The sequence below is a fragment of the Ovis aries genome, chromosome 3, assembly GCF_016772045.2.
Source record: "Ovis aries strain OAR_USU_Benz2616 breed Rambouillet chromosome 3, ARS-UI_Ramb_v3.0, whole genome shotgun sequence".
NCBI lineage: Eukaryota > Metazoa > Chordata > Mammalia > Artiodactyla > Bovidae > Ovis > Ovis aries.
In genome coordinates, this window is record NC_056056.1 from 185870896 (window position 1) to 185896016 (window position 25121).

At 38.6% G+C, this 25121-nt stretch overlaps 1 protein-coding gene across 7 annotated transcripts in view; it reads right to left on the bottom strand.

The window, feature by feature from the left end:
- Positions 1 to 25121, bottom strand: part of FAR2 (fatty acyl-CoA reductase 2) — a 177322-nt gene that overhangs the window by 41093 nt on the left and 111108 nt on the right. For all 7 annotated transcript variants that reach the window (XM_060413249.1, XM_060413246.1, XM_060413247.1 and 4 more), the window contains exon 2: positions 13270 to 13499. In XM_060413249.1, coding sequence (XP_060269232.1) covers positions 13270 to 13458 — 189 coding nt within the window. In that variant the 5' untranslated portion in view covers positions 13459 to 13499. The remainder of the gene's footprint in view (positions 1 to 13269; positions 13500 to 25121) is intronic.

The following is a 25121-nucleotide window of genomic DNA, read 5'->3' on the forward strand; positions in this document are numbered from 1 at the left end:
TGGTTGGACATGACTGAGCTACTGAACTGAACTGATAATATGAATGGCATGGGCTTCCCTGGTGGCTCAGACTGTAAAAAAAGCTTTTAATCTGGAATCCCAGCATATGGCTGTAGCTTCTAACAAAACAATACTCATGAAATGTAGGCGAAGCCTAGAGTGCTAGAGATTGCAGCCAACTGCCATGCAACAGGTCAGTGCTTTTTAAAATGTTATCCTCAAGTGAACTGCACTGAAATCAGTAGATACGCATCTAAAAATTCCTGGACCCCATGCCATGCTCACAAAGTAAGAAATTACTGGGCCCTGCCCAGGAGTTTGCATTTCACATCAGGTTTCAAAGTTGATTTTAACTGATCCCAAGCTGAGAACTTCCTTAGTGGCATTGTTAACACAAATAACTGATGAACAACTATGTATGACTCATTTCCCTCTTTAACAGCCCAGGGCAGTTACAAGACATCAGTGGTTTTCAAACTGTAGAGGCAAAAGAAAATTCTAGGGACCAATTAAAAATGATGCCTCTGTTTCTGATCCTGCTCACAGTGCCAACTGTCTCACTGTTTAAACTGTTCACTGAACCCAGGGTAGGCAAGGTGCAAGTTAAGAGACTGGAAGAAGACTCGAGGGGCCAGAGAAACTGCAGACACATTTATTCTCTCCTGGCTGATGCTGCAGCCATAGCAGTAGACACGCTACATTCTCTCCCCTCGTGGCTGACCCAACGCAACAGACACAACCGTGATTCAGCAGTAATGCCGCCATGTTCTAGTGAAATGAAGTGAAGTGTCAGTTGCTCAGTCATGTCCAGCTCTTTGGGACACCATGGACTGTGGCCCACAAGGCTCCTCTGTCCATGGAATTCTCCAAGCAAGAATATTGAAGTGGATTGTCATTTCCTTCTCCAGGGATCTTCCCCATCCAGGAATCAAACCTGAGTCTCCCACATTGCAGGCAGATTCTTTACTGTCTGAGCCCCCAGGGAAGCCGCCACATTTGAGGTAGAGCTCATATATGCCTACAGCACAAAGTAGCTCATGACCAAGTGAGTGCCTCGTGTTGCGCATGTGCAGTGTTATAAATGATCTCAGCTGTTCCATAGTCATTATTTACAAAATGTGGGGTGAGAGGGCCTGAACGTGCCATCTTGGCTAATTTGCTCTCTCCCCACAATGCCCTTACTCCACCCCCAAAGATCTTGATTCAGTAAGTTTGGTGTGTAACCAAGAGTAGTATTTCTTAACCATCTCCATGGATAGGTCTGATGGTCCAATACCATACTTAGAGAAACACCAACTCCAAAAATTCATGTCCGTTTTAAAATTCTGCACTTAAATTTCACCCTCTGGTTTGTAAACTCCCTGATTCTTCTTTTATCACTTTATGCTTGACAGCACCCAGTTCATTGAAACAACTCAAATTTTCTTTGTTAAATTGAAAGTAATTACTCTAAGAGCAGGCCTTCCTGATGGCTAGGATGGCAAAGAATTTGCCTGCAATGCCAGAGATCTGGGTCAAGAAGATCCCCTGGAGAAGGAAATGGCAACCCACTCCAGTATTCTTGCCTGGAGAATTCCATGGACAGAGAAGCCTGGCGGGCCTCAGTCCATGGCATTGCAAAGAGTTGGACATGACTGAGCGACTAACACTTTTACTCTTCACTGTAAGAACAGTAATAGGACCATAAATGAGAGTTTGATTCCTGAAATTGGTTACCAGCTCTTTTGTGTTGGTGGGATAAAAGATAGCAGGTAATTACTGCTAAAAGAAGACTTAAAGTGATCTATGGGTCCTCTGTATTAACTACCAAGGGTAGGGGATACGGAAAGGCTCAGCGCACACCCTTTTCTTTTGTAATAACGACAAGACTAAGGACAGACAAAATGATCCAAATGGATCCTCAATAGATATTAGCTCTTCTGAAAGTTATTATTTTTTTTGGAGGGGTAAGGTGAAGGACAAAACATCAATTAAAGGCAAAAAATAGGTGGAATAAAAATGAGCTAAAAAATAAAATTTCAAAAATTTCATTGAAGGCCCACTAATAAAGAACTTAATATAATTATTTTAGATTCTAAGAGTTCATCATCTTCCTTCTCATATATTCTTTATTTAATGGCACAGGACTAAGAAGGTAAAGAGTTGAATAACTACTTGCTATGTTTGAACACTCAAGAATGCTGCTTTTTCATTTTAGTAAACCATGCTCTTGATACCAGATGGAAGACACATTTCTGTGGTCACTGAAAGATAATAGCTGGGAGATGATCTAAACATTTTGAACTGATAATAAAACAATACATTTTTCTTTCTTTTTTTTTCATTTCATGTATGATATTTTACCTGTTTCAATGCCATTCTCCCCAATCATCCCACCCTCTCCCTCTCCCACAGAGTCCAAAAGACTGTTCTATACATCTGTGTCTCTTTTGCTGTCTTGCATACAGGATTATCATTACCATCTTTCTAAATTCCTTATGTATGCGTCAGTATACTGTATTGGTGTTTTTCTTTCTGGCTTACTTCACTCTGGTTCTTAGAAAGTTTAGGAGTGTTTCATTGATTTGACATTACACAGACAAGTATTTCTCTTCCAATTTGTTTTTTAAACATGAGAGACTATTTTGGCAATAGTCACTTATAGCCCAGATGCAAGAGACAAATTTGAAAATGCTAAGAAAAAAATTCACAAAAAGAGATATTTGGGGGTTCAATTAACTGAGGTATGACTTATGTGGCCAAATACTAACACTGCATTTTTATTAAAAACAGGACTTGGGCAAAAATTGAGGGGCATGACATTTATATAATGCTTCTGAAACAATGTAGAAGCCCTGAGCTTGGACTTCTACAGTCAATTTGTTATCCACATAATCTCACTTGGGAGGCATCTAGGAGGTTACTACCTTCTAAAGGCTACTTTAAGTTATCATTCTTTTCTAATCATGAGAGGTTTTGATCTTTATTCAGTTTACTGATTCCTCTCTTCAAATATAACTATTATTTAATCACAATAACCCACCAAAATTTGCTTAACATTTTTATTTTGTAAAAACAAGGGGAGAGTCTCTTAAAATAAAGGGCAATCTCTATGAAATATCTGGTATCCCAATGGAAAGGAGAGCCTGGAACATTTATCATTGAAATTTTAGAGTGCTGAGTTAAAACAAGTCAATGAATTTTACAAGTCAGCTCTTGAGCAAGAAAGACTTATTTTAAAAGGATATATATAATCTAAGTTGAGTACAATTAAATACAAATAAGTACATGTAAATTAAGACAAAAAACCATCATACCTAATGTAAAGATTCACAAAATGTTAGAATTTTGCTAGTTTACTGATAACTTCCATAAGATAAAAAGGATTAACCTAGAAGTTTTTACTGCTTTCATAAAAACTACCCTCTAGGACCACAAAGCAGTCTTAAATGTAGTACTATGGTTATCAAATTTTAGCATACAGTAGGGTTGCTTGAGAAGTTGTTTAAAAAGACAAAAACCCAGATGTACCACTCTTAGATATTCTGACTCAGTTCTGAGATGAAGCTTGGGCAGCTGTGCTTTGTACAGGCTCACTAGGGACACTGATCCACACTGAAGATGAGAACCACTGGCGTCTTAGAAAGATCCTAATTTGGATTTGGCTCTTTGGATTCAGGAAGGCCAGAGTTTGAAGCCTAGTTCTGCCATTTCTTAACTGTGTGACTGGGGTAAGTTACTCATTTCTTGGGGTCTCAGGGTCTTAGTGTGCATGTTTATCTAAAATGTCAGTCAAAGGACTGTAACACTCATGATCTCAGAGAACTAATAATTCATATATACGCTGCTATTCTTTTCTACTATTCTTTTTTTTCCAGTTTTATTGAGGAATAATTGGAATACATCACTATATAAGCTTAAGAGGTATAGCATGATGGTTTGATTTACATATATTGTGAAATGATTACAATAGGTTCAATTACTATCCATCTCCTCATAGAGATAACAATAAAAAGAAAGAAAAAATGAACAAAAATATTCTCCTTGTGGTGAGAACCCTTAGAATTTACTGTTAACAACGTCTATATCATACATATTCTGCTGTCATTGAAAACAGTTTTGCATTTAGCAAAATTATAATTCACTTAAGAATCTGTAATAAATGCTGGAGGTGACTCAGTTCAACATCTTGTTCCCACATCAAAAGCCACTTTCACAGAGTTCTTTCAGAATAAGTACCTGGTTAGAGGAATTAATTTCCTAGGGGTGGTAGAGCAATGCAGGGGAGGAAAAAATAGGCTTTAGAGATAGGAGAATTGCATTTAAAATATGCTTTGCCACTTCCTTGGTACTTCCTTGGATAGGTGACAACTTTCTTGGATTAATTTCTTATCTGTGTTGCAGCAATAAGGCATACCATGGAGTTTTGTGAAGATTAAATAGGGTAATAAATGTCGGATGCCTAGCATAGTGGCTACCACTTAGTAGGTTTCTAATAATAGGAAAACGTCTCTTCTGTTTCCATCAGAAATACTCCATTTCCAAAATGTGTTAATCAGACAGTATGCATGTGCATTTGTGTGTGTTGGGTCACCCAAGGTTTCTGATTATGCCATGTGATCCATGTATGTCTAAAAACTGAAAATATTTCAGAGTCATGCTGAATCCTGTGGCTTGGTAACTTCTGGAGTGAAATCAGCATAGGCAATATGAAGCTTCTATGAAAAAGACAGTATGATTGGAAGAAATTTTAAAAGAAAGAAAGAAGTTGGACATGTGAAATCATACTAGTGATTGAATGAACTAGTGAATGGTATTGTAAAAGAAAACAAGAGATTGAGAAATAAATTACTTCTGTTTCTGGGACCTTAAAGAAGACAAAATTAATTTTAAAAGGCTTTTTTTTTTTTTTCTTAAAGGGAAAGAAATCACCCATAGAAGGGAGGCTTAACACACTTCAACTAATTTGAGTTGAGTAACTGTCAAACTGAGAACCAGTTATACCCTTTCAAAAGTATGTGTCTGTTAATCATGGGGGAATTTTAATTCCTGGAAAGGTTATATTCCCTCTAGTTGTCCCAAATTTATAAAAGCCTCTTGCTTTTTGTGGGATCATTAGTTTCTTAGGACAAATAAAATATAGTAATGGAACAAAACTGACTTTGGGAATTTAAAATACAAACTTTTTTTTTTATTGCCTTTGCTTTAAATAGAGATCTAACAGAATCATTAATATCAATCAGAAATTCATGTTCTGGAAGTTGTGAGCAAGCAACTTTTACACAGGGTAGCCTGAACCAAATATGAAAATGCTATTCTTCCTTATGAAATTCTATGCAAACTAACAAGGAACTTATATATTATATGAAATTAACTTTTCTGTTGTAGGAAGGAAGGGTGGAGCCACAGTGTGTGTGCTGTGCTGTGCAAGTTGCTTCAGTCATGTCCGACTCTTTGCAACCCTATGGACTATAGACCACCAGGCTTCTCTGTCCATGGGATTCTCCAGGCAAGAATACTGGAGTGGGTTGCCATGCCATCCTCCAGGGCAACCCATGGCAACCCATTCCTGACCCCGGGATCAAACTTGCATCTCTTTATCTCCTGTATTGGCAGGTGGGTTCTTTACCACTAGTGCCCCCTGGGAAGCCCACTTTTCTGTTGGGTGCTTCTTAATAGTGATGTTAGAGTGCTGGTCTTTTCTTTGCAGATGTTATTTGGTAGAAGTTAATTTCTTTAAATGCATTATTTTTCCCCCGAGGGATCTAATGTCTTCTAAAAACTACCAAACAGTGATAGTTTTGCAAAAGGATTCAATAAACTATTTCATGGAATGTTGCTATCTTCTATTGTCTTAAATCTAATCAGTTCTATGAACCGAGGGCCCCATGTGTGTCCCAGCATAATTCACTATCTAAAGCTCTCCAGGGTATTTCATAGTAGGTTTATCTTAAAGGTACTGCAAGCTTATTGAGTAATTCACATTTTTCCAGAGAAATTGACTTGAAATATCCAGTGCAACCTGCCACGCTCTGCTTTTGTTTATAAATCCACTTCCCAGTGGTATAATACAGGACAGCCTTTCCCTGTAAAACCCTGAATTTTGCCTAGTCTTCTCATATGCTGCATTCTAAACCTGGCAACATCTCACCATAAACCTTGCCTTACCTAATTACTATAGCTTAAGAGGAAAAGCCCAAGCATTTCTGATATTCTCTCAAACATCTTTTTTTTTTTTTCAGATTCTGACCTCACTCTTAATTAACTACCTCACTCAATATAATTCATCTACTTGTGGTTTTATTTTTCAGATATGGATATTGTCTTCTTGATGTTTTTTTTTTAATTTTTATTTTTACTTTATTTTACTTTACAATACTGTATTGGTTTTGCCATACATTGACATGAATCTACCACGGGTGTAAGTTATTCAGAGTAAGTTATGACCAACTTCAGATCCTAAATGGATATAAATGGGATATCATTGTTATACAAAGGAACACATCTTTAAGGCACTAAAAAACCTCAAAATGCTCTCAACACTTTGAACTTCACAATTGAATGATTTATTTGCAACCAATTATCTGTTGTAGTGGGAAAGAATCATGTCTTGTTAAACAAAGCCATATTCTAGATAGCAACATAAAATAAATTTCACCACTGAAAATGGTTTTTCCTAGTTGGAAAACTGGTTGGTTCAGGTAAATGGGAACATTTTTCATACTGAGAGACTAAGCAGGCAGCTTGGGCTTCCTGGCAACCCATAAGTGGGTCTGTGGTAAGCATGTTCACATGTCAACACTGGAAATTTGGCTTATTTCCTCTAGAAACTCCACAGATTTTGTAAAAGAAATTAGGAGATCTTTCTTAAAAACAATGTTATAGGTTTAGAATCATATTTTTAATCAAAAGTAAATCAACCTAGTTTATTTTGATAAAGTCTCAAAACTAAACATCAACTGAACTTATAGCTGATTCCACAATTTTAGAAATTTGTGATTGCTTTGCTGCCTTATTTATTTACCATCTTAAAAAGTGGGCTTTTTCTCCCACCATAAAAATAAAACATCTTCATTGTGATCGTATTTAGAGAATTATTTTGGAGAATGATTATTGTTCTGATTTTCCACTACAAAAGACAGTACTTTTTTCCCTCACCATGAAATTAAACATGCTCATTATAGTATGAGACTAAAATTAATCCAAGATCCCATCAGCACTTATTTAGGGTCATTACTTGAGATTACACTGGATGTTATTTTGCATTTTTTTGGTTCTGAATGTATTATAAGCACTTTTTAATATTATTTAATATTTTATAAAATATAAACTTTAGTGCCTGCATAACAGTCCAACACATCTGTGTACCTTTCCTCAACTGTGGAACATTCAGACTGGTTCCACGTTTGCTACGTAAATAATACTACAATAAATATATATTTTACAGTCCTTACATATATGTCTGGTTGTTTTTTTAAAGTGCCACCTTATCTTTGTGAGAAAGTCCTCAAGAATCTGCCATTAATTCAGATAGATTTATCTCAATTGATGTGTTCCTTTAGGTGCTCTGAAAATACTCAAGGATCTTAGTCACATGTGAGGAAACTGATCCTCTCTTTTGATTCTTAAGTTCCAGTCCTATATGACCAAATAGTTAAAAATAACCTTCTCTCCAAAGCATTCCCACTTAATTGTCTCCCTGTGAAGGCATGGAAACAGGAAGTGAGAGGTGGTTGCTATCCATACCATAAAAGAAAAGGAATGAAACTGATGAACGAATTTTAACAGATAGAGGAACAGGCTTTTAATAGATAGGCTCAATCATATTTCCTCTGAATACAATGGGAATCAAAGGCAAACTGGTAACATTTTTATTTATTATAATTAAAGAAAAGTTTCCAAGCCTTGCACACCTGATACCATTAACCTACTTTTAAGCACACTGTATTACTATTAATACAGCTCGGTAAGAATTCATGCATCACTGTTGTGTGGCAGGAGACAAGTAGTGCTTAAAAGTGATACCAGATCTTTCTTGGGAATAAGGCATGGGTACATTTAAATCACTCTATGTCCAAATGAAGTTCAATGGCACACTCTAGACTGGTCTTGATTCATAGGAGATATTTAATAAAAATTTGTAAAGTCAGAGGCCTTCTGGAAGAAATTCTAATCCATACAGGAAAACTTTTCTGAGTAAAAACCTAGAGTAAGAGTGGTCACACAATAGAAGTAAAAGACTGGTCTGAAGAACTGGAATACATTAAATTCATTCATTGAACAAATTTGGTTGATTACCTGCAGAATGTCAAGTGAAAGTGAAAGTGAAAGTGTTAGTTGCTCAGTTACATCCAACTCTGCTACCCCATGGACTGTGTGGGGTATGGAATTCTCTGTCTATGGAATTCTCCAGGCAAGAATACTGGAGTGAGTTGTCTTCTCCTTGGGGCTCTTCCTGACCCAAAGATCCAATCCAGGTCTCTTGCTCCCAGTTGTCTGTGTATATTCCTTTAAATATAACCCTATATTGGAAAGTTGGTTGTGGGGTCCCAAATATTTGGAATAACCAACTTGCACTGTTTCCCTCCAAAGTCTAACCAAATAGAGGAAGATTAGATTTCATATGGAATATTTTCACCTTTTAGTGAAATGCTGCAAAAATGCTAAACTACATCAGTCTCTCTTTATGAAGCCCAGGCCTTCTCCTTCTATCTGACCATACAAGTCAAAATTTGTGGAAGTATAATTAATGCCTTTGCTACAAAACCAGAAATAGAGATGTAAGAAGACATGTCCATATTTCAATATTTCAATTTCTCGAGCATTTTGGTGCTACAGTAATCGTTCACTTTATACTCATTTATACATATCTTCAATAGTGTTACTGTAACAGCAAAGTCTCTTTGAGACAAAGGAAAGATTTTTTTTTAGTGACAAAGGAAAAATACCTTTTATTCTGATGTTGAATTTAGGAGCCTGTGTGAAGGAAGGCTTAGCAAGGTGGTAGGTAGATGAGACTGCTTATAGGAAACTAACTTTCTATGCTGGATTTGATTCTATTAGGGCTATCTTGAAAGATTTGGAGAAAATGTTTTAAAATTGCAACTGGAACACAACTGCTGGACTAGAAATGGAAAATCCTGAGCATTGAGGAATTTAGTGGATGGCTGCTGAATGTAGTTTTCTTGGTTTTAAGATACCACCAAGTTCTCTCTTCCCTGTAGCTCAAATGGTAAAGAATCTGCCTGCAATGCAGGAGACCTGGGTTCGATCCCTGGGTCAAGAAGATCCTCTGGAGAAGGGAATGGCAATCCACTCCAGTATTCTTGCCTAGAGAATCCCATGGACAGAGGAGCCTGGTGGGCTACAGCCCATAGGATCACAGAGTCAGACACGACTAAGCGACTGACACTACACTACATTCTCTCTGCATTGGAGATGACAAATTTATGGGTGTCCTTTGAATCAGTTAAAATATAAAGCTGAGGGGCTTCCCTGGTGGTACAGTGGTAAAGAATCTGCCTGTCAGTGCAGGAGATAACAGGTTGGATCCCTGATCCAGAAAGATCGTGCATGCAGTGGAGTAGCTAAGCCCATGAGCCACAACTATTGAGACTTCGCTCTGGAGCCTGGGAGCCACAACTACTGAGCCCACGTGCTGCAGCTCCTGAAGCCTGAATGCCCCGGAGACGTGCTTCACAAGGACAAGCCACCACAGTGAGAAGCCCGTACCCTGCAACTTGAGAGCAGCCCCTGCTTGCTGCAACTGGAGACAAGCCCCTGCAGCAGTGGAGACCCAGCACAGCCAATCAATAAATTAATGTTTAAAAATTAAAAAGTACCACAAAGCTGATTACTTTATATTTTACATTAACAAAACACAGAGAAATTTATTTTGCCTTGTCAACCCATATGTCAGCTTGGATCTCCCTATAAACTTAATAAATTATAATTGATTTATGTCCCTAATTTAAGATTCTCTGTGAGATTATTGAGAATTTCCACACGGACAGTGACAGGCTAAGATCTGGAGTTTCTGAACAAATTAGTATATGGCATACTTCAGGCCACACAGGTTGGTTCAGAAATTGATACATAACCTAACCCTGACTGATGAGATGTAAGGCAAATTTTGCTGAGGGTTTCCAGAAAAGAAGTTCCATCAATCTCAAAAGACAGCTTTAGGGAGAGCCAGCTCTCCTCATTCAAAGATTGTCATATATGTACGTGAGTAAAGTATTATTATCCCGTTTTACAGATAAGGAAACTAAGGATCAGTAAAGTGTATATCTTGCACACTGTCCCACGGTTTATCAGTGGTGCTGAGATTCAAACACAGATCAATCTGCTCCTGAAGCCCATGATTTTAAGCACTATCCGATAGCAACAGATAGCTCCCAGGTAATACTGATGCTGCTGGTTGGGAGACCACAGTCTGAGAACCACTCTTTATAAAAGTTAACAGCTGACAGTTATAAATAGCCCAATAGTGAAAACAGGGCTAAAGGTTTGCAAATCAGTTTCACAAATGATATTAATAGTATAATCAAGAGTTCCATAACAAAAGTAATGTCTCAGAGTTATCAAATACAGCACATTGAATATAACAGGAGGTGGAGACTAGGCTGACCACAAGATTCTCTGTCACAACAGTTATCTAGAAATTCATAAGCTGACTACAAAGCTAAATGTGTGATGAAAACAAAGTCCATCAGAGATGTATAGCTGAGCAAAGCTGTATAAGAAGAGAGATCTGTGAGTTTCTTCTAGATTTTGGTTTTATGCCACATCAGCCTTTTTTTTTTTTTTTTTAATTTTATTCTTCAGGACCATTAGTTACAATGCAGGCATACTTGCCCTGGAGGCAGGCTGGGGTAGGGTCTCTAAAGTCTAATGCTCTTATTTACTAACTGGGTGACCTTTGGTGAGCTTATTTATTGACTGTGTGACCTTGGGTGGGCTTCTCTGATGGCCCAGATGGTAAAAAATCTGCCTGCAATGCAGAAGTTCAATCTTTGGGTTGGAAGTCACAAATAATTGGACACGAGTGAGTGACTAAGCACAGATTGTTGGTAATTTAATACTCCTGGTCTCATTTATCTCATTTAACAAATTTGGATATTAATAATTCTCACTTCACAGCATTGTTGAAAAATCAACGAGATAAGACGTGAAAGGGGCTTCCCAGGAGGTGCCAGTGGTAAAGAATCTGCCGGCTAATGAAGGAAACAAGAGACATGGGCTGGATCTCTGGGTGGGGAAGATCCCGTGGAGGAGGGTATGGCCGCCCACTCCAGTATTCTTGCCTGGAGAATCCTATGGACTGAGGAGCCTAGTGGGCTGCAGTCCATGGGGTGGCAAGAGTCAGACACGACTAAAGTGGCTGAGCACGCAAGTCATGAAAAAGCCATTGAGAAATGTCTGCCACGTACTAAGTATCCAGTAAGTGTCAGCCATTATTACTTGTCCCACAGCTGAGTTAGGCCATGAGATACAGGAGACTTTTGTGCTTCTCTTGATGATGGTTTATACAAAATCTCATGCTGGTACCAGCAGATAAAATATAGTCATCAAGCTTACTGGGTGTCTATAATGTGCTGTGCTATCAGACACACATCTCTGTTAGATGTCAGCAGGCCTAAACACTGGAAAGGAGACTTTGTAAAAAATTCTTATTTAAATCTTCCTTTTGTTAACCTTATACATTCCAGACACATATATTTAAATCCTATGGCAACCCTACGAGGTCATTGTTTTTAAACGTTGCAAGCTGAAGGGTAAGAGGTATAAACTGACAAAGTGTTTCATACCAAAGCTTTCAAATATATAAATTAAGACATGAGTGATATATTCATAATTTGGGAAGGGAGTGAGAGAGTTTGAGACTTAAATACTCATTCACACATGTATTTCATTTGCATGTTTTTCCCTTAGAGGAATTTACAGGATAACAGAAGTGGGCTAAGAGAAATGTCAAGTTATCATAGATAAAGTATACAACTTGCAGCATTTAGACAACTGAAGGTATTACTGCATGGCTACTTAGTAATCATATCTGTTTATATTTATAATATGATATGATATAATATGTAAATGACTCTCCAAAAATTTTGAGGAAAGCTACCCTCAATTTAGAAGAAAATTAAGGAAGAGTTTGGATGAACTTGTGATAGATTTGAAGCCTGGCGAGTCCACTCACTTACTCCTTAGAAGAAAAGTTATGACCAACCTAGATAGCATATTAAAAAGCAGAGACATTACATTGCCAACAAAGGTCCATCTAGTCAAAGCTATGGTTTTTCCAGTAGTCATGTATGGATGTAACAGTTGGACTATAAAGAAAGCTGAGTGCCAAAGAATTGATGCTTTGAACTGTGGTGTTGGAGAAGACTCTTGAGAGTCCCTTGGACTGCAAGGAGATCCAACCAGTCCATCCTAAAGGAAATCAGTCCTGAATATTCATTGGAAGGACTTATACTGAAGCTGAAACTCCAATACTCTGGCCACCTGATGCAAAGAACTGACTCATTGGAAAAGACCCTGATGCTGGGAAAGATTGAAGGTGGGAGGAGAAGGGGATGACAGAGGATGAAATGGTTGGATGGCATCACCGACTCAGTGGACATGAGTCTGAGTAAACTCCGGGAGTTGGTGATGGACAGGGAAGCCTGGCATGCTGCAGTCCATAGGGTCGCAAAGAGTCAGACACGACCGAGCGACTGAACTGAACTGAACTGAGTCCACTTGGAAAGTTTTAGCATTTTGATTCTTACTGGGTAATTTGCAGAATATATTTATGTTATCTGCTCATTTGCCCTGGACAGGGTCTAAGCACTCTTTCCCCTCTTAAGGGAAAACACCACAGATTTCTTTTTTCTTTTTTTTTTTTTTCTTCAGGAGGTTTATTCAGTTACAGTATATTTTCCATCAAAGCCTCCCTCCCCCCAAGGAATCTCAAATTTGACCTCATTTTCTCCTTTATTTCACCAGCATATTCTAATCCAATCAAGAGCTGGTTTCAACATACAGCAAATTAGGGAAAGGGCACACTGGCTCTTTCAAAGGGAAGCGAAAAAGCTTTTCAAGGTTCTTTTTTCCAGTTAAACACCTTCCAGAAATGAAAGATGTTTCTTGCATTCTACAGTAGATTTCCATGAACTGTTGGTTGCTCTCTTGTTTTGTCTCCTCTCCCCTATCTGCCCAGATATTCTGGGTCCCATCTGCATCTGGGGCTATAAGGGAACATTGCAGTGAGTCACCATCCCCCAAGATGCTTCCCATAAGGCATACCTTACTATCTAGGATCTGGAAAACCCTCTGCTGCAGGGTCTGGCCCTGCTTGGGCCTCACCAGGACGTAAATGACTTTCAGGTCTGGGCTGGTGCGAAATAGCTTCTCCATCAACACTTTGCCCAAGAAGCCTGTGGCCCCAGTAATGAGAATGGACTTGCCACCATAGAAAGCTGCAATCATGGACATGATTCTTCCCTTTTGTCTTCGATAGCTTCAGAAAGAGGTTCCTGAAAAGAAAGAGAAATAACAAAAGATTATATTCTCAGAAGTGCTAAAATGCAGTCATTTAAAATGTTGCTAGCATTTCCAGGAGTTGAAGGCAGAAAAGGGTCAGATGGAGTGATAGCATCATGGTTTATTGACAACACAATTCATTTCCATCAATATTTCTTGAGATTAATCTCTATGCCTGACATGATGCCAGCAACTGTGGGCAAGAAATGAGTAAGACGTGGTTCCTGCTCTCAAGGAATTGCTTGTAGTCTAATGGAGGAGATAGATTCCTAGAAACTATTAAATATTATATGGTAATTCTAAAACCAAAGAAAGCACAAAGAAAGGGAACATAGCAGGATCTGGAAATTTCAGGAAGGCCCCTATAGAAGGTGACACCAGTGATCAAACTTGAAAAGAGATAAGGATCGGGGTAAGGGCATTCCAGACCAAGGAAAGATCAAAAGCAAAGGTCCAAGGTGTTGTGTAGGATGCTGTATGGAGGAATAATACAAGGAATTCAGTGTAGGAGAATGTAATTCATAAGGCTAGGAGTAGCCCCAAAACTGCAACACCAAAGATGAGAACAGTTATCAAAGTTTACAACTTATGATGTAATTTTTAAATTTGGTTGCAGTTGTATTTTATTTAAACAAAAATTTTTTTAAATTTAAATTTATTTATGTTAATTGGAGGCTAATTACTTTACAATATTGTATTGGTTTTGCCATACATCAACATGAATCAGCCATGGGTGTACACGTGTTCTCCATCCTGAACCCCCCTCCTCCCTCCCTTCCGTACCATCCCTCTGGGTCATCCCAGTGCACCAGCCCCAAGCATCCTGTATCCTGCATCGAACCTAGACTGGCGATTCATTTCTTATATGACATTATACATGTTTCAATGCCATTCTCCCAAATCATACCATCCTCTCCCTCTCCCACAGAGTCCAAAATTCTGTTCTATACATCTGTGTCTCTTTGGTTGTCTCACATACAGGGTTATCATTACCATCTTTCTAAATTCCTTATATATGTGTTAGTATACTATATTGGTGTTTTTCTTTCTGGCTTACTTCACTCTGTATAATTGGCTCCAGTTTCATCCACCTCATTAGAACTAATTCAAATGTATTCTTTTTAATGGCTGAGTAATACTCCACTGTGTATATGTACCACAGTTTTCTTATCCATTCATCTGCTGATGGACATCTAGGTAGCCTCCATGTCCTGGCTATTATAAACAGTGCTGTGATGAACATTGGGGTACACGTGTCTCTTTCAATTCTGGTTTCCTTGGTGTGTATGCCCAATCCAACAACATATTAAAAAGACCATACACCATGACGAAGTGGGCTTTATCCCAGGGATGCAAGATTATTCAATATCTGCAAATTAATCAATGTAATACACCACATTAACAAATTGAAAAATAAAAGCCATATGATTATCTTAATAGATGCAGAGAAAGCCTTTGACAAAATTCAACATCCATTTATGATAAAAACTCTCCAGAAAACAGCAATAGAAGGAACATAACTCAACATAATAAAAGCTATATATACAAACCCACAGCAAACATTATCCTCCATGGTGAAAAACTGAAAGCATTTCCCCTAAAGTCAGGAACAAGACAAGGGTGCCCACTTTCACCACTACTATTCAACATAGTTTTGGAAGTTTAGGCCACAGCAATCAGAGCAGAAAAAGAAATAAAAGGAATCCAAATTGGAAAAAATAAGTAAAACTCTCACTGTTTGCAGATGACATGATCCTCTAAATTGGAAACCCTAAAGACTCCACCAGAAAATTACTAGAGCTAATCAATGAAAATAGTAAAGTTGCAGGATATAAAATCAACACACAGAAATCCCTTGCATTCCTATGCACTAAATTTTTTTTTGATGGGGACCATTTTAAAAGACTTTATTGAATTTATTACAATATCAATTCTATTTTACAGTTTGGTTTTTTGGCTGCAAGTCATGTGGGACCCTATCTCCCGGACTAGGGATTAAACTCACACCCCCTGCATTGGAAGGTGAAATCTTAACCACTGGACGCCACGGAAGCCCCTCAGTTGCAGTTGTATTTCAGTTCAGTTCAATCACTCAGTCACGTCTGACTCTTTGTGACCCCATGGACTGCAGCACGCCAGGCCTCCCTGTCCATCACCAACTCCCGGAGTTCACTCAAAATCATGTCTATTGAGTTGGTGATGCCATCCAGCCATCTCATCCTCGGTCGTTCCCTTCTCCTCCTGCCCCCAATCCCTCCCAGCATCAGAGTCTTTTCCAATGAGTCAACTCTTCGCATGAGGTGGCCAAAGTACTGGAGTTTCAGCTTTAGCACCATTCCTTCCCAAGAAATCCCAGGGCTGATCTCCTTTAGAATGGACTGGTTGGATCTCCTTGCAGTCCAAGGGACACTCTTCTCCAACATCACAGTTCAAAAGCATCAATTCTTTGGCACTCAGCTTTCTTCACAGTCCAACTCTCACATCCATACATGACCACAGGAAAAACCATAGCCTTGACTAGACGGACCTTAGTTGGCAAAGTAATGTCTCTGCTTTTGAATATGCTATCTAGGTTGCTCATAACTTTTCTTCCAAGGAGTAAGCATCTTCTAATTTCATGGCTGCAGTCACCATCTGCAGTGATTTGGGAGACCCAAAAAATAAAAGTCTGACACTGTTTCCACTGTTTCCCCATCTATTTCCCATGAAGTGATGGGACCAGATGCCATGATCTTCGTTTTCTGAATGTTGAGCTCTAAGCCAAGTTTTTCACTCTCCTCTTTCACTTTCATGAAGAGGCTTTTAGTTCCTCTTCACTTTCTGCCATAAGGGTGGTGCCATCTGCATATCTGAGGTTATTGATATTTCTCCTGGCAATTTTGATTCTAGCTTGCGCTTCTTCTCATGATGTACTCTTCATATAAGTTAAATAAGCAGGGTGACAGTATACAGGCTTGATGTACTCCTTTTCCTTTTTGGAACCAGTCTGTTCATTTATTTAAAGAAAATCATTTCCAGGAGCAAGTCTGGTGGTGGGATGTCAGATGCAGCACTCGGATGCTGTGACTTCTGAGAAAAAGCACTCCACATTATAGAAATGCAACTAGAAGTGTTTGGTCTTTAAGCCTGGCCTCAAGATTGTTGATTGGCAGCAGTGGAGCTTTGAAGGAAGCACGGCCATACTGTGGGAGCAGACCTTCCTTTCTGTCCTTGACTGTGCTGCCTGCAGCCAATTCTTGGCTATTTGTGTGTATCTGATGGAACACAACTCCAGGGACTGGCCCGGACATCAGGGCTTGTAAAGAAGAACAAAAAACAAGGGAAAAGGTCAACACCCTGCCTCTTTAGCTCTAGCCAAGTTAACTCCAGTGACTCCGTAACAAATAGTGACTTTTCATGCTGTTTTTCAGTCACTAAGTCGTGTCTGACTTTGCAATGCCATGAACTGCAGTATGCCAGGCTTCCCTGTCCTTCCCTGTCCTTCATGTCCTTCCCCCTAGGAGTTTGCTTAAACTCAGGTCCATGAGTTGCTGATACCATCCAACCATCGCATCCTCTGTCACTCCCTTCTCCTCATGCTTTCAATTTTTCCTAGCATCAGGGTCTTTTCCAATGAATTGGCTCTTCACATCAGCTGGCCAAAATATTGGAGCTTCATCTTCAGCATTAGTCCTTTCAGTGAATATTCAGGGTTGATTTCCTTTAGGATTGACTGGTTTGATCTTCTTGCTGTTTATGGGATTCTCAAGAGTCTTCTCAAGCACCACAATTTGAAAACATCAAATCTTTGGTGCTCAGCCTTCTTTATGGTCCAAATTGGTATAAATTATTGTTCAATATGGTATAAATTATAGCTGTAATTTATACTTTTGAGCATCTTGAGTCTATGTTCTTCGGCAGAACTCTTTGCCTATGGAGGATTCATTCACTGATGGATTTCAAATAATTCTGTGCACCTGCTATGCCAGACTCTAAGTTCTTAAGATAAACAGTTGGATAAAGCAAATATATCCTTGCTGTCGCTCAAGCAGAGGAGGCCAGGGATATACTGATAAATAAATACACTGACAAGTTAATTACAGACTGTTACAAACATAAATATAATAAGGATCAATGACAAAAGTCACAATCATCAATGTCATTCACTTTAGGGAGCATTGCGGATTTCAAATATTAGCTATATTCACTGAGTTATTTAAATTCTGTTTATTAAAGATTGATATGAGAATTATTTTGAAGAACGCATTTGGACCTTGTGCAAAAGAGCAATGAAAGATACTTTTTGTCATGTTACATAAGGTTGCTCATATTACAGTCTATCCAATTATTTTCTCAAGAATGTAGCATGCGAGGAAAGTATTGAATATTCTTGCCTTGCTTGCCTTGAAGCTCAGAAGAGTGATGTCATCAAGTTTGGAAGACAGCACATATTCTAGTTTAGCATTCAGATTCTAAGCAAGATTGTCTAAAATCAATTCCCAGATCTACCACTTACGAGGTGTGTCATCTCAGGCAAATTATTAATCTCTCAGTGCTGCAGTCTGTTCATCATTAAAATGGGGATAAAGTATCCAGTTACTAGCGCTGTGGTAAGAATTATGTGAATGAATACACGTAAAACACTTAAAAAATACAACTTACCTCTAGTACTGTCTATTAGTATTGTCATTGCTTCCACATTTTTCATCTTAATGAAAGGTTCCTGGCTTTTCCTTTTGACATGTATTTTATATGCCTTCTTTTGGAAATATGAGGAGATAATTTATACTCAGTCATCAAGCCAAATAAAGTGCTTTCCCCAAATGCAACCGTGCTTAATGATAGATCTTTCCAACTCCTTTACATATAAAAATGTTTATGTTATTAGGCTTAAATGAGCATGGTTGGCAGGAAACTGAATTTGGAAAGTGCAACTTCCCAACCTCACTGGTTCTGAAGATGTTATGTACTTGTTTTGTAATAATGTGTGCTTTAGTGGAGTCATATTTTCTAGAAATGTAAAGATACTGTTAAGATTTTTGGTCCCAGACAAGTTTGCAATGTGTGAGGAAAAACTTTAGAGAGCAGGTTGCATATCTCTGATGAACCAATTTCTTGTGGGACAAAGGAAAACTTGATGTGTCCTCAAAGAATGGAATGTGCCTGCTCTGCCCACAGTCCAAGTATTTCTCAAACACAACAAAAACCATAACACAGTATAATGAGTGCTCTGAGAGGAAAACAAAGCATAAGCCAGTATCTCCTGGCACTCCGTACCCAATTGGCAAAAGCAGGTGGCAGGGGAGTAGTGGTCAAGACTCCAATTAAAGCAAGTGATTCTGAAAAATGTCAAATCAAAGCTGCATCAGAGTTGTTTCTTTAAACTTTTGCTTCTGCTCTCAAGCTATTGGTTTGGTTATTGAACCCAGAAACTACCATGTAAAAATTGGCCCTGGAAGCCCCAGTTTACATGTCGTAGATCTGCAAGGTCCAGGAACTGCTAATTCTTGATATAATTCATTTGGACTTCCCTGGTGGCTCAGACAGTAAAGATCCACCTGCAATGTGGGAGACCTGGGTTCGATCACTGGGTTGGGTTGATCCCCTGACGGAGGGCATGGCAATCCACTGTAGTATTCTTGCCTGGAGGATCCCCATGGACAGAGGAGCCTGGTGGGCTACAGTTCAGGGGGTCACAAAGAGTTGGACAGGACTGAACGACTGACTGCAATATAATTTATTAAAATAATTAGATTGTTTCAGAACTTCCCTGGTGATTCAGGGGCTAAGACTCATGCTCTCAATCAGGTGCCCTCAGGTTCAATCCCTGGTTAGGGAACTAGATCCCATACACTGCAAGAAGGAGTTCACATGACACAGCTAAAAATCCCACATGCTGCAGCTAAGACCCAGCACAGCCAAGTAAACAAATAAGTGCTTCCGAAACACGTATTTTAAAAATAGAGTGCAGAAAGGTCTGTGTACCCTTGTTTCAGCTTCCTCCAATAACATCTTATATCCCCATACACATAATTTAAAAAACAATTAAATTGTTTCAAAAATTAAAATAATTTTACACTCAGAAATGGAAGATATATAACTCTAGAAGGAAGAACATGTTTAGAACATGGCTTACCTTTCATATAGTGTCAGATTACTAATGCAGAGAACAAAGGCCACTTTCCTATTCCTCATGCTTATAACATAGTTTGTGAGAAGCATAAACTACTTTGACAATATCTGAACCAGCCTGTATAAAGCAAGGCTGAATGACAAATAGGCTGACAAGGCTGACGTGAGAGTCAGCCAATACATTTTTAATGACTGTCTACATGTGCCAGGCACTGTCCAGGCACTAGGACTAATAGTGAACAGGCCTTATGCAGCTTAGATTCTTCCTTCCTATATTCTGGAGCATTTTTTCTCCTTAAGATCACCAGCTCTCCATGGTAATGAGTGGGATTCCATAGTTATCACTCTCCTTTTGTTTTCTAGAAGTGAGGCTGTTCTCATTTCTAGAGAATGTGTGTTACAATATTGAATCACAAACAGTTGTGCCAAGTTAAACATTTTTTGCAGGTTTAAGCATATGGGGACTTTAATTATTCTTTGGGTGGTTCCTCTGGAAAATAAATAACTTAAGATTCAAGAAAGCATTTAAGGTAGACAATCCATATTTCTTGGTAGCCCTTGAAAGGAAAAATTTTTTTAAAAGAAACAGGTGTTTTGCCTCTCAGGAATCATACTTTGTCAAGGTTTTGTTTTTTTTTTTTTCAGTATTAACATTTTGGGAGAGATAAATATTTGTTGTGCGGGCTCTCCAGGACAATATGGAGTGTTTACCAGCACCCTGGCCTCTACTCACTAGAGGGTCATAACATCCTTCTGTCCCCAGCCAGATGTGATAGTCTGACATGTCTCTGCATGCGTGCTCAATCACTTCAGTTATATCCAACTGTTTGTGACCCTATGGTCTGTAGCCTATCAGATTCCTCTGTCCATGCGATTTTTCTGGCAAGAATACTGGAGTGGATTGCCATGCCCTTCTCCAGGGGATCTTCCCGACTCAGGAATTAAACCCGAGTCTCCTGCATTGCAGGCAGATTCTTCACTGATTGAGCCATCAGGGAACCCCAAAATGTCTCTAGACTTTGCTAACTGGGCTCCTGGGGGAAAACCTGCCTCCCCTTTCAGAGAGCCACTGCTTAGTAGTACTTTTAAAATATCTCAGTTTATAATATTCTGTCCATCCTATTAAAAGGTCAAAATTCAAAGCTTAAATTTCTATTTGTGAAGCTAAGTAGAAATATAATCCACTTTTACATTCTATTTTATCTATATTGAATCATTCACAATGAATTACATTTACCCAAGCAAATTATACATGTGGTTAATCTTGACTGAACTTAAAATGAAGATGAAGGAAGGTTACTCCAGATAAAGATCCTCTGCTTTTTATTTAACCAAATTCCCTTCAGTCTCTGTGCTATGAGTGCATGTGTGCTAAGTCGCCTCAGTCATGTCCAACTCTTTGTGACCTTATGGACTATAGCCCGCTAGGCTCCTCTGTCCATGCAATTTCCTAGGCAAGAATACTGGAGTGGGTTCCTGTGCCCTCCTTCAGGGGATCTTCTCCACCTGACAGTTGAACCTGCATCTCTTACCCCTACCTTGCATTGGCAAGTGTGTTCTTTACCACTAGCACCACCTGGGCAGCCCCTCTGTGCTATAAATTAGACTATTAATCCCACCTTTCACACAGATTGAGCCTCTCAACTTCATTCATCTAGACCTATTTGGGAACATTTAAGAAAGAATGACAATCAGACCAGCCTGAGATTGTCTGAGAAACATAAAGCTATTTAGTACTGGTTGCTGAATAGTAATAATTCTATGAACAATCAGATCAGTCTCATCTACTGGTAGTTCTGTTGCCTTTTTTTGAAGATTCAAGTATGTTGTTTAATAGGAGAGATCTCATATAGGTAAGTGGGGTTTTAGTTGACAACCCATAGGCTGCTGCTGTTGCTGCTGCTGCTGCTAAGTCACTTCAGTCGTGTCCGACTCTGTGCGACCCCATAGACGGTAGTCCACCAGGCTCCCCCATCCCTGGGATTCTCCAGGCAAGAACACTGGAGTGTGTTGCCGTTTCCTTCTCCAATGCATGAAGGTGGAAAGTGAAGTCGCTCAGGTGTGTCCGACTCTTAGTGACCCCATGGACTGTAGCCCACCAGGCTCCTCGATCCATGGGATTTTTCAGGCAGGAGTACTAGTTCACTGGGCAAGGCTAGTCCATTGAAAAAAAAAATCTTGTAAAACTCAGTAAATGAAAGTTGATCTGCTTCATCAAAATCAAACACTGAAATTCTTTCAGTAACTATCTGAATTAAGGAAATGCACTTGTAAAATAATATTCAATGAAAACAAAGGAGAACAAGAACTCGTAAAGACATCATAATGTTTATCATAAATCCCTGTTGAAAGATTGAAGGAAATAAATAACAGTGATTGTATAACAGTGTGATGGGATTAATGATAAAGACTTCTGCTTCATGTCTGTAATTTTCCCCATGATTTAAAAGGGCATTTAATGATAAATATTAAATAATAAATACTTTCAAAAAGTGCTTAGGAAGCAATAGCAGCTGGCATTTTTATAGTCTCTTTTTTGTGGGCACTAGAAACACAAAGAAACTTGCAAAGCAAACTTCCTTAGTTTAAGATGTATTTAAAGTGTTTTAAAGGTGTGGCTCAACTGACATTACAGTGTTATGGACTGAAATGTGTCCCCTCCAAATTCATATGTTGAAGCCCCTGTCTTTAATGTCATGGTATTTGGAGACCAGGCCTTTGAGAGGTATTTCAAGTTAAATGAGATCACAAGAATGAGGCGCACATTGGATAGGACTAGTTTCCCGATAAGCAGAGGAGGGGGCACCAGAGAACAGTTTCTTCTGCAACGGCCACAAGGAAAGGCCACATAAGGGCACAGTAAGACGGCAGTTGTCTCCAAGCTAAGAGAGCTCCACTAGAAGCTGAATTTACCGGCACCTTGATCATGGACTTCCAGTCTTCAGAACCATGAGAAATTAACATCTGCGGTTTAAGACATCCAGTCTGTGGTCTTTTCTTAAAGCAGCTTGAGCAGACCAACACACACAAACACGCATGGACAGTGACATAAATATTTTTGGTTAAGTGTGTAAAGTCACACAACAATAATCTATATCTACCTTTTCCATCCTGGAGTAAAACTCTATAATGGAACAAATATATCTGTCACAATGTTCCACCTTTGCGGCACAGAGGTGGGATACTCGTTTTTGATTTTCGTACATTTGTGAAAATATGGACAGATCTTTTATGATAGCCAACAGAGGTCTCAATAATTCAAGCCTTAAAAATCCATATATAAGTCACTGAAAAGTCTCATAGCCTATTTCAATCTCTTCCATCCATGGGCTTCTGTAGCCCAATCTGTAGTCCATCCTGCTGGTCTCTTAATTGATTTTGTATTTATTTGGATCTTGAGTAAATGTATATTCCACCTTATCAGGATTCATAAAATTCTATTCTCGGGAATACATAATTCTTCCCCTACCTCCTCTCAGCTTTATTGACATACAGTTGAAATATAATACTGTGTAAATTTAAGGCATACAAATGTTCTGATCTGATACACTTACAAACGTATCAAATAATTAACCTCATTGTGTTAGCTAACATTTCCAAATCTGTTCTCTTGGCAACTTTTGAATATATAATACAGTACTGTTAACCATAATCACTATCTGCATATTAAATCCCCCCAAAATATTCATCTTATAAGTGAAAGGACAACATAGTATTAAAAGGGCTCTAATTAAATTATAGTCAGAGCCTATCGGGGCTTCCCTGTAGTTCAGCTGGTAAAGAATCTGCCTGCAATGGGGGAGACCTGGGTTGGGAAGATCTCCTGCAGGAGGGCATGGCGACCCACCCCAGTATTCATACCTTGAAAATCCTCATGGATAGAGGTGCCTGGCAGGCTACACTCAGTCCATGGGATGACGTAGAGTAGATAGGTCTGAGTGACAAAGCACAGCACAGCACAGAGCCCATGGCTTTACATGAGTTACACTGCCCAAGTCCATTCTATTCACACTCACAGAGGCACAAAAGCCAGGGCAAAAAGAAATAGCTATGAAAGGCAATGATTTCCAATTTCTGAGTCAAGGAATATCTTTTACATGAGAAGAGGAAATATACAAATTGCTATGCTTTCTCAACCGCTTAAAAACAGTTTTAAAGAAATCAGTAGATTTCTAACCAAATACAATATATAACAATATATTTTAAAATAATGTAAAGAGAAAAGTGACATCTGGAAGGACTAGGAATGTTTGCATAATCAAATAGTTTCTTACTTGGGTCAGATCTCCTAAGTAAAACAGGGAAGTCATCTAGTCTTAGTTCCTTGGATATCCATCTATGTAAAAGAGGAAGAGAAAAAAGCTCCCTTCCCCCCAGAAAAAAGTATGATTTTATTTTAGTACAAATCAGGAAAATTAAATATGCTGTCTCTATGAAAAAAATCCATATATAAGCCACATATCTGTTTGTCAAGAACTTAGTGAAAGAAAAGTTTTCATCAGAGAGCTCTTTTTTTATAACTTGGTTTCCTGAGTATATCCCATTATGTAATTCAGCAATGAACCTAGATACTTTTCACTGTGCGCTTGTTATGTAAAGTTTTTCTGGGAGAACTTTTAAGATCTTGATGGAGGAATTAATAACCCCCAGGGGTGTTGAGGCACAGGCCTCACTAATTCAATTAGCAATGCTCCATCATCAAGAGAAACCAATTTGGAAGCCATCCCAGCTGGGGAAGGATGGTCCAGACTGACTTAAAAACACAAAACTTAGCAATCACCTCAACACATTCTTCCTAGTTTGCTTCTTCTTAACTCCTTAGGAAGTCTTAAGAAAAAAAAAAAAAAAAGCCCTGCAATTTTAACAGATATAAAAAAGCAGAAAGATATAATTTTAAAACATCACTTCATCATAATTGATTCAATAGATGCATGTTGTACCTACTGTGGTGCTATACCCTGTTAAGTGTGGATAATTAATATGCAAACACTCTTGCTAAATGGTAAAGTATTATAAAAGTACATGATATTGTTACTATTGTTTATAGGTAAATAAACATCAGTCAGCATGTGATGATTCCAAAATCATACCAAGAGAATCACAATCAAATGTAAATCTTGATGCTTCCTATTTCCTCTTGAAGTAAAAATTGAGTTGGATTATGAATAAAAGGATGGTTGATCTATTAACCCAATGGAAAAAGGAACCTAACCAAATGAGTAGTAAATCAACACACTTTTTCATGTGCTGCTTAGAATTAAAGACTATTTCTTTTAGGGGATGACATGACATGGATTTTCTATATTTTCTTGGGCTCCAAAATCACTGCAGAAGGTGACTGTAACCATGAAATTAAAAGACGCTTGCTCCTTGGAAGAAAAGCTATGACTAACCTAGATAGCATATTAAAAAGCAGAAACATTACTTTGCCGACAAAAGTCTGTTTAGTCAAAGCTATGGTTTTTCCAGTAGTCATGTATGGATGTGAGAGCTGGACTATAAAG